At 48.0% G+C, this 10,889-nt stretch overlaps 1 protein-coding gene across 1 annotated transcript in view; it reads right to left on the reverse strand.

Moving 5' to 3' along the window:
- Positions 1 to 672: 672 nt before the first annotated feature.
- The window catches only part of LOC107120690, a 190,185-nt gene continuing 179,968 nt past the window's right edge, over positions 673 to 10,889 (reverse strand). Inside the window, 1 exon segment of the mRNA XM_015423453.1 lies at positions 673 to 2,138. Within this exon segment, the coding sequence (XP_015278939.1) occupies positions 803 to 2,138 (1,336 nt within the window). The 3' untranslated portion in view covers positions 673 to 802.

Raw genomic sequence — 10,889 nt, forward strand, 5'->3', positions numbered from 1 at the left:
GCAGCCAAATTGCTCGCTCACAGCTTTAATGCCAGTAGCTCACAAAGTAGTTTTTGCTCAAAGAATCCACAGCTTAGAGGGAGCATTGCTCCCCTCTAGACTGAGGTCTGTCGAAGCCTCCAAGTGGGACTCGGAGCAGTGCATTGCCCCTACCCAACCCTGACAGTGTGGAAGACACTCCCACGAGCCTTACCAGGTTGCCAGTCATGGGTGGTTGCCTCCAACCCCCCACTGTAGGGCCCTGCTGCTGGACTTCACTCCCCCAGGAGCAAAAATGGGGCTGGGAAGTGGCGTTACTTCTGGTTGTACCTGAACATGATGAAGCCACAGCCCTCAGTTTCCAAAACCTGAGCCAGGCTGGTCATAATATGTTGCTTTGGAGGTGATTCATTCATACAGAGGGTAACAGTAAGCCAGAACGGCTGGACTGCACATAACACATTCATGCAGGTGCTCTTAGCCTGGGGCCTAATATTCATACAGCTTTTAACGAAAATAAATCATAAAACGTGTTTGATATTGACATAAGATTATTCAGACATCACAAAACAAGCTCGATGCTGTTACCAAATGACAATCCATGAAAACTAATAAAAGCATCCAAACATATTACATGACGAATTTTAGATCATCAGCCTTCATCAGCCTCTTCATGCCCATTCCTATGCGGTTGCTCCCCTATGTGAATATTCGTGTGTCACGCCAAGTGTAGCTCTTTCTGCATTCTGACTACTGATATGGTTTCACCTGTGCGGGCTCTTTGAAGGGAAGTGAGGTTGCAATTCTAACGGAAACTCTTTCCTCACTCAGAGCACGGATATGGTTTCCCTCCTGTAGGGATTATCTGATGGGAAGTGAGGTGCGAACGGTACCTAAATCTTTTTCCACACTCTGAACACTGATATGGTTTCTCTCCTGTATGGATTCTTTGATGAGAAGTGAGGGCGCTACTCTGACTGAAGCTCTTTCCACACTCTGAACACTGATATGGTTTCTCTCCTGTATGGATTCTTTGATGAGAAGTGAGGGTGCAATTCTGACTGAAGCTCTTTCCGCACTCTGAGCACTGATATGGTTTCTCTCCTGTATGGATTCTTTGATGTGAAGTGAGGGTGTGACTCTGAGCGAAGCGCTTTCCGCACTCTGAACACTGATATGGTTTCTCTCCTGTATGGATTCTTTGATGGCAAGTGAGGGTGGAATACTGACTGAAACTCTTTCCACACTCTGAGCACTGATATGGTTTCTCTCCCGTATGAATTCTTTGATGGTAAGTGAGATTGGAACTCTTATAGAAACTCTTTCCACACACTGAGCAATGATATGGTTTGTTGCCTGTATGGATTCTTTGATGTGAAGTGAGAGTGCAATACTGACTGAAGGTCTTTCCACACTCTGAGCACTGAAATGGTTTCTCTCCTCTATGGTTCCTTTGATGAGAAGTGAGGTTGCAACTCTTATGGAAACTCTTTCCACATTCTGAGCACTGATATGGTTTCTCTCCCGTATGGATACTTTGATGGGAAATGAAGGTGGAACTCTTACGGAAATTCTTTCCACAGTCTGAGCACTGAAATGGTTTCTCTCCTGTATGGTTTCTCTGATGAGAAATGAGGTTGCAACTCTTATGGAAACTCTTTCCACACTCTGAGCACAGAAAAGATTTCTCACCTGCATGGATTCTTTGATGAGAAATGAGGGTGCTACTCTGGCTGAAGCTCTTTCCACACTCTGAGCACTGATATGGTTTCTCTCCCGTATGGATTCTTTGATGGGCAGTGAGGATGCAACTCTTACGGAAACTCTTTCCACACTCTGAACACTGATATGGTTTCTTGCCAGTATGGATTCTTTCATGGGAAGCGAGGTGTGAACTGTGACGGAAGCTTTTTCCACACTCTGAGCACAGATAAGGTTTCTCTCCTGTATGGATTCTTTGATGAGAAGTGAGGGAGCTACTCAATCTGAAGCTCTTTCCACATTCTGAGCACTGATATGGTTTCTCTCCTGTATGGATTCTTTGATGAGAAGAAAGCTTTGATCTCCAACTGAAGGACTTTCCACACTCAGGGCACTGATACGGTTTCTCTCCTATATGGATCTTTTGATGGGAAGTGAGGGTTTCACTTCGACTGACACTCTTCCTACATTCCAGGCAATTATTACATTTTTCTCTTCTGTGGATGCCCACGTGGGCATCGAGACTGATATGATCCCCGCACTTAGTACTTTTTGTCCTCTTCTTTCCATTGTAGGTTTTGGCTTGGATTTCCATTTTCTGATCTCGTACACCTCTGTATAGATCCCCATTCTTCTGTGTCCTCCTCCCCTCCTGCATCTCTTCTCTATCCTCTCTGTTCACCTTTTCTCTGTCTGTTACTCCACCAAGTGACATCCTTGAATGTTCCCCCTCATTCTCGTTCTCCCAAACGTTACCTAAACAGATAGAAGGATCAGAATGAAGTAATGGGAAGGAAGACCTCTACATTTCTCAACAGGGAAAAAGGTGAACCTGTTTAGGCGAACTTCCAAACACTAAGGAACAGGCAGATCCTGACAGGGACAGATATGAATCAGGGCTGCTTTAATTGAAGGAGGAAGAGAAGACTGTATTTATAACCAGCCCTTCACTCACAGTCTCAGAGTAGCTTACAAACTCCTTTCCCTTTCCCTCCCCACAACAGACATCCTGTGAGGTAGGTGGGGCTGAGAGAGCTCTTTCAAGAGCAGCTCTGACAGAACTATGGCTTGCCCAAGGTCATCCAGCAGCTGCCAGTGGAGGAGTGGGGAATCAGCCCCGGTTCTCCCAGATTACACTCTGCACACTTAACCACTACACCAAACTGGCACCAAACTGAGGTGCTGCTCGTTAGGGTGTGGGGTGCAGGGTTCACGAGCAAAGACGACAGGACACAAACGGCTGCAGGAACTGATCTGAAACCTCTCGGCTTCCCAGCTTTTATTTTATAAGCTCCGTTTTCCCCCATTTCCTCCCCCCCTCCTCTCTTCCTCCGTCTATCTGCGTAGAGGAAAGTTTCAAGCATTCTAGCATCCTTAAGGAATGTGGGTGTGTATGTGTGTGTAAGCTCTCTGTTATCTGCCAAGGTCACACTGACTGGTAGGCAATCACCAGACTTCTCATGCTGTTAGCACACAAATACTTTCGGGTTACCAATCTCCAGGCAGGAGATTGCACTGCTTTCCCACATGTCATCCCTTTTTTTATTGTTTTAATGTGAAATCCTTTTTGCCAAGGTAGCTTCACATGATGAATTTAGCATATCAGCAGATGTGTCCTCCATGCAGGAAAAACGTTAACAGTCCTGGGTTTGCCACAGGAGTGCCGACCACATTGCTCCTACATTCCATCTGCCTTGTGCAATTAGCTAGGTTCCCAATTTCCAGGTAAACAGCCAGGAGAACAGAGGAGCAGTGAATCCCCCTCCGGGCCTCCACTGCCCCCACACCAAACTGCTTCAGCAGAATTCTAGTTAGCTGTGATGGTGATACGAATTGAGCCTCAAACCATACAGCATGCAGGATTAGTTTCAATGTTTTGTCACACAGCAGACTTCACATGGAGGGGGAGTGGGGAATCAAACCTGATTCTCGAGATAAGAGTCTACCACTCTTAATCACTAGGCCACACTGGCCTCCATCTAGAGATGTTGCCTGATGCATCTCTGTATGAAATTGCTCTGGAACTTCTTCAGATCAGCCTGTCCTGCAGCAGCATTTTGATTATACCTGCACTTTTCTTGCTGATCATGCGGGTTTTCCTGTAGGCAAAGGGGTTCCCGTGAAGTATCTACCTGCTGACTGAGGGTCTTCTGTGGAGCTCTGGAGAAAAAGGCCTACTTCCTTCAGCCAGGAGATGAGGGCAGGCGTGGAACCCCGGCATCCTGCGTGAAGAAAAAAGAGATTAAGAGATTAAGTCTCAGAGTCAGATCACTGGCCCATCCTGCCCAGGACTGAGGACTGCAGCTGCCTCTGTCCCTCCAAGGTCTCAGGCAGAGAGGGGCATTTCGAAGCCTACTTCTTGGAAAAAGGTGTTGAGGATGGAATTGGGGACCTGCTGCAAAAAAGTTGCTCTGCCTCCAAGCTCCAGGCCTTTCCCAGAACCACTACTTATTTCTTGGAGTCTGGACTAGATCATTATTCAGGGATTCCAAGCCTTCTCGCCTGCAACACAGTCTAAACAGCATCACTTTGACCTTGATGCAGATAAAATAGAAGTCACGCAAGGCTAGAAAGTCCCTGGTTCAATCTCTGGCACATGAAGTCAAGAGGAGTCCTGAAAACAGGCCCCAAAAAGGCCTCGGACTGAAATCTTGGCACGTTGCTGCTTAGCAGAGCTCATACAGCGGTGTTTGATGGAGACTTTCTGGCTTCTACCCACTCGCAAGTCAGCCTCAGCCAAACTGTTAAGCCCCCAACCCCAAAATTCTCCACCTGTGTTATGGGGACAGTAATGTTGGCCTCCCCTGCAGGGTTCTTTAAAAACTGCAATATGATCCATACAAGGCATGATGAACTCTCAAAGGTAACTCATAAATGGGCATGTATTAAAGCACTCCTCAGTGTCTCGGCCCGCTCACTGTAATCTGACACAGATCCACCAGATCAGGGCTCCCCCCTCTGGAAAAATATTTTAGAAAATGGCAGGCCAGAAAAACCAAAGGAGGAAAATCCAGGGCATTTTCCCCACTAACCCTTTCCTGCTTCATCTACATCAAAAATAACAAAAGAAATTTGTCCCTTGAGCAACCTTTAAGGGGATTCTTACCCAGAGAGACCACCATCCCATAATTCTCCAGCATGACCTCCCTGTACAGCGCTCTCTGGCAGGGATCCAGCAAGGCCCATTCCTCCACGGCGAAGTACACAGCCACCTCCTCGAAAGACACCCGTCCCTGGAACCAGAAAACAGTTTCCTTCCTGAGGAATCACGACAGGTGAGTTCAGGGACTGGGGGAATGCACTGGAATGGAGTTCCGGAACCTCTTGGACAAAATTCTTTTAAAAATCTTTAAAAGTTCACGAGTTTTCAGTATACAAATTGAAAACTTCATCTCCCTCTTGAGAGTTCTGGCACCTCTATTTAAAAAAAAGAAGCCCTGGGGCAAGCTATATGTGGGGGTGTGACCAGGATCTCCCACCCCCATACAAGGAGATGCAGACAAGGAGGATTTTTCCCGGCAGGTTCACAGGGGAAGCCCAGACCCGATCACCCCAGGGACCCTCTGCAGCCCCACAAGTCAAGGGCAGGAGAGGGGTCCTCTAGAGGCTGGAACTGAGGAGGGGCCACCCAAATCACCCCCTGCGGACCCCCCTCCCACAGGACTCTTCCCCTTACCTGAGCTGGCAATTCAGGCAGGCTCTCCACCGTCATTTCACTGCCTGCCAGGGGAGAAAAGGTGGGCCAGTTATCTGCATCTTCCACAGAGAATTAGGGCTAGTTCGCCTCCTGAAGTCTGTGGCGGAGTTCCCCTTCGGAATCGGGAGGGAAGCCTCCATCCCCAATTCCTCCTCTGTACAGAAAAGATCTCTGTCCAGATAGTCTGTCTCCATCTCTCCACAAAATCACTGGAAACGACTGGGGTGATTTGATGGGGCCTTGGAGAACAGGGGGACCCAGACTGGATCAAAGGGTGAGGGACTCAAGAGCCTGATGGATCCCTCTGGAATTCCAGATGTTCTGGGGGGGGACACAGGGAACTCACCCCCGGCATGCTGGACCCCACCAGGCTGGGGAAAGAGGTTCTCCCTGATGCCCCCTCCTCCCTCAAACTAGCACCTCCCTCCCCCCCACCGGGGTTCAGCTTGAAGATGGGGAGCTGAAGAGGTTCAGGCCACATCCAACGGAGCGGACTATAGAGATGTAGGGCAATGTTCCCTCTAAGCTATGGGGTCCTGTGAGCAAAAATTCTACTTTGTGAGCTACTGTCAGCGAGCTGCCATTCTGTTTTCTGTGACCTCTGTGTACATAGCCTTTCCCAGTTACACCCGGCTTGGCTTCTATCATCCTGCTCCTGAAAGACATGATAAAAGGGCCACACAGAAATTCTTCCACCCCAGATATTAGACACAGCAACCATGCCCAACCAAACTTTTGAGAATTCACTTTCTGGCTACTCCTTGACCACATGAGTGAAGAATACAAGTGGGCTCAACATCACCTATGATGCTCTATGGTTCCCAGCCTTTTGGGCACAGCAACCCACTAATCAAGATTTGCTTGGTAGACGACCCGTCCACGGTTGGCCTAAGTTGTTTTTTTTTTGAGCCCTTGGTAAACTATGACCTTGTTGCCGTCAAGTCACAGCTGATTTATGATGACCCAAAGGGTTTTCAAGGCTGCATCATGACCTTGGTATTCCTGGTGGTCTCCCATCCAAATACCAGGACGGACCTTGCTTAACTTCCGAGATTGGGCTAGCCTGGGCTATCCGGGTCAGGGCAAACGATGACCTTGACACATACCTAACCCAGCATTCAATTTCCTACACAGGCCAACCAGGTATTTCCGAGAAGCCAACAAACACTGGGCAAAGGCTGCAGTGGCCCCATGATGAACCCCAAACAAGTGACACTCCAACATACACAGCCTTTGCACACGGAGGTTACATTCCACCCTGGCCTCCTCCATTATTCCTTCTAATCCCCCCCAAAAAAAAAAAATTAAAAGAAACACACTCTAGTAACCACCAGGATACTTGATTCTTTATGAATCAACATGCATATGCTGTGAACAAAAAGCCTCCAGAAAGAGGCTAGAGCAGCTATTAGGGAGGGCCGGCCTCTGATTCACTTTCAAAGGCTTTTGGGTCCCAACCCCCAGGCTGGGAAATGCTTGTACTGACATAACGTTTGACATTCCATGAGTTCTAACTGCTCTGGCATGGCTTCCAGCCCTAACCGGAGCCATGCCATATACTTATTGGGAACTTCACCTCCCCTTTGTACACGTTCTCAGCACTGAGGTCCCAAAGGCTGGTGGATGATGGGGAGTTTCTCATCGTTGCAGGATTTTCTTTGTAGATTCCTTAAAAGTTGCCATTTTGTCCACAGTCTAGGTTAACTCATGAGGTTGCTAGGAATGACTGTACAGAGACATGGCATGCTATTAGTATGTCCATGACAAAGCCGTTTTCTCCATCCTCTTCATTAACTGTATGACATGGAGACAGAAAAAGAGGCAAACTCGTTTAAGGCGTTAGGCTTTGGGGCAGCGGAAGGGGATGGAGCTAGACCAAGAGCCAGGAGGAATATCGAGTAGGTGGATGGAACCAATCCTCCAAGTTTTGGCCATGTTACTGAGGGATGCTACTTAAGTTAGGGCACTTCTGCCCAATTCCAAACACTAGAAAGGGAAGGTTGAACAGTATTTAGACTGTGAACAGACCTCTCACCTTAGCTCTCCAAAACCTTCAAGCACACAATACCACCTTATAAATTGTTGCTGCACTACAGTGAGGGTTAGAAGCTAGGAACCCAGACACTAAGTGGTAAAACTCAAAGCCCTTTCCGCTACCTGAAAGTTAAACCAGCCCTGTCCATCATCCAAGGAAATGGTAAAAGAGCATAAGGGGAACCGTGATTTTCAAGTTAAGTAGTTTTATTATCAAAATTATTACATCTCTTGTGAAAGTTCAAATGTTACAGCACAGTGTACAACTCCACTTGAGGGCAGTGCTGCAGCCCCCTCCTGCCCCCCCCGCCCCCGTTCCTGGTGGCTCCTTGCCAGCATCTTGCAACAGGCAGGAGTGCTTCATCTTTGCCTGCTGGCTCTCCAAAATCTCTTGCAATCGCTCACTTCACAAGACACGCTTCAGCGTTAACTGAAAGGGAGGCCGCAAAGCCCAGTGAAGTTGACACCCTTTTTATACAGTATATAGGACACCCGCTTTCTGGGTGACAAGTTCCATCCCCAACACGCTCACAGCCAGACACTTTTGAGGAAAGGGTATATTTGTTTTCTTCTTCTCTGCTTTGATAATTTTTAAAAGTCTCCCCCTACGTTGAATGAACACCTGATTTCATTTGTGAGTTAGAGGAACCTGTAACAGTCCTAATTTTTTTTAATTAAAAAAAAAAACCAAAAAAGGAAACCAAAGAGAGACTGTGCATTTGTGAAACGAGGGAAGACACGCTCACAGCATTATCTTGTCCGAGAGAAAAAGGAGAAGTCCATGGCAGCACCGGGGGGTGGGGTGGGGGTTAGACCTGCCTGATATCCGCTAACCTACTATGGTTATAACTGAATATAAAATTAGATAAATAAAAACACACGCTTGATAGTACAGTAAACAAGTGAGAAAAGCTGGCAACTGCATGGAATTGGACTGACAGAGCATCCAGGGGGCCCCCCGTTTGTCTGAACAGCAAAGTCACGGTGGCTCCTGAAGAATACCCACCCCCCCGTGGCCACCACCACTTTACACACACACTAGTTTCTCCTTCCCTCCTCTTGGCAATCCCCATATCCTCTCCCTGCCACATTCTCTCCTCCTCACCAACCTTCCTCTTCAGCCATATTGATTATCTATCTAGTTCATTTACACCCCAACTTTCTCCACAGTGGGGACCAAAGTAGCTTACATTTTTCTTTCCTCCTCCTCTTCCTCCACATAACAATCCTGTGAGGTAGGTTAGGCCGAAATTACGTGACTCATCCAAAATCAACCCAGTGAGCTTCCACAGCAAGATGGAGATTCAAACCTGGGTCTCACAGATGCTACTCTGAAGCTCTAACCACAACACCACACTGGCTTCCATAGTGTTACCCTCACCAGCTTTGATTTAAGAAGCTAAATTGCCGACTGGGGGGAAATTAGTTAAATGGCCAAGCCTCAGTGAGAGGTGGGGTATCAGCGAGGCTCGTCCTACCTATGTCCAGTGTTCCCTCTAAGCTGAGTTAGTGTGAGCTAGCTCAGTGATTTTTAGCCTCCGGCTCACACATTTTTGTCTTGGCTCAGGAAGGATGGCTCCAAAGCAAGCTAATTTATGCAGTAGCCAAATCGCTCGCTCACAGCTTTAATGCCAGTAGCTCACAAAGTAGGATTTTTGCTCACAAGACCCCACAGCTTAGAGGGAACATTGCCTATGTCTATGGGGATCTTTCCCTTTATGAGAGCTCTTAATAACCAGTCTAAAAGTAGAATACAGAATGTTTTATTACCACACAAGAAGCACACATGGAACACACACTGCAGCTGCAGTTCCCAGGCAAAGGGGATTCCCATGACACATCCAAGCATTTACCTGCTGACTGAGCCACTTCTGTGGGGCTCTGGAGAAAGAGGCCTTCTTCCTACAGCCAGGAGATGAGGGTCGGTGTGGAACCACGGCGTCCTTCTCAAGCAAAAACAGGTAAGGATAAGAAAACCACTATAGTCAGACCACTGGTTCATCCTGCCCGGCGCTGAGGACTCCCCTTGCCTCTGGTTTCCCAAGGCCCCAGGCAGAGAGTGGACTTCCCAATTCTTTCTCTTCCCTTTGAGAACCTTGAGTAGCTAGAGATGAACAGGGATTGAGGGGCTTTCTGCGAGCAAAACATTGACTCTACACCTTGACTCCAGCTTCTCCTTCTTGTACTACCCCTGGTAAAGGTTCCCTTGCTCGAAAGCCAGTCGAGTCCGACTCTAGGGTTGCGGTGCTCATCTCCGTTTCCAAGCCAAAGAGCCAGTGCTGTCCGAAAACATTTCCGTGGTCATGTGGCCAGCATGACTACATGCCCAGGCACACGGAACGCTGTTACCTTCCCACCAAAGTGGTACCTATTTATCTACTTGCAATTTCTTGCTTTTGAACTGCTAGGTTTGGCAGGAGCTGGAACTAGAGACAGGAGCTTACTACGTCATGTGGCACACTTGGGTCTCGCACAGCTGAACTACTGACCTTCCACAGCCTGCAGTTCAGCATCTTAACCACTTGAGCCACCGCAGCTCCATTGGTAACCCCTGGTACCAATCACTTATTTCTGGGAGTCCAGGTTAAAGGATTTTTTCTGGCAATTGGACCCTTCCTGCTTGGAATGAGGTGTAGCGTTCAGGCTTCTAGTATTTATAGGATAAAGCTGGACTCAAAATGGTACCCAGAAGCAGTGTACAAAACTCACTGGTAAGGCACAAATAGAAATTTTCAGGTTCAAGTCCTGGAACATCCAGTCAAGATGACTCTGGAAAACAGCCCCAACGAAGGCCTGAATGCTGGGGGACTTGCTGGCAATCTGAGTGCAGAATGCTGGCTCTGGTGGGCACTGTCTGGCTTCTAGCAACTCATGAGGTGGCCACAGCCCAGCCACTGTTTTCTTACCCTGAATCCTCCACCAGCTATACGGTGAAAAGAATGGTGGGAGGATTCAGAAAGGGGCTTATAAAATACTACATAGCACCTCACCCAAACCTCTTAGGCCCTCTCATTTGGATCCTACATGGAGCCGCCAGCTAAGGCTCCTTCCTTTCTAAAGAGACTTCAGAAAATGACTCACCAGGAAATTCAAAGGCAGCTGGGATTAGGGAATTTCAATAATAACAAGAGCATCTCCTCCCTTGAGCACCTGTCAAAGGGATTCTTACCCACAGACACCGCCATCCTATAATTCTCCAGCAGGACCTCCCTGTACAGTATTCTCTGGCCTGGATCCAGCAAGGCCCATTCCCCCACGGTGAAGTGCACGGCCACCTCCTTGAAAGACACCAGGCCCTGGAAGCAGAGAACAGTTTCCTCCCTCATGAACAGTTCTAGGGTGGAAGGGACCAGGATCTCCCCTCGACTCTCAGTCTCAAAGGAGATGGAGGTGCTTAGGATTTCCCCCTGCCGGGATCACAGATTCAGCAGGGAAGCTCAGGGGAGCTCAGACCAGGGAACCCCTGCAGAACTTCAAA

Source organism: Gekko japonicus, unplaced genomic scaffold, assembly GCF_001447785.1.
Source record: "Gekko japonicus isolate JY-2015 unplaced genomic scaffold, Gekko_japonicus_V1.1 scaffold2249, whole genome shotgun sequence".
NCBI classification, from domain to species: domain Eukaryota; kingdom Metazoa; phylum Chordata; class Lepidosauria; order Squamata; family Gekkonidae; genus Gekko; species Gekko japonicus.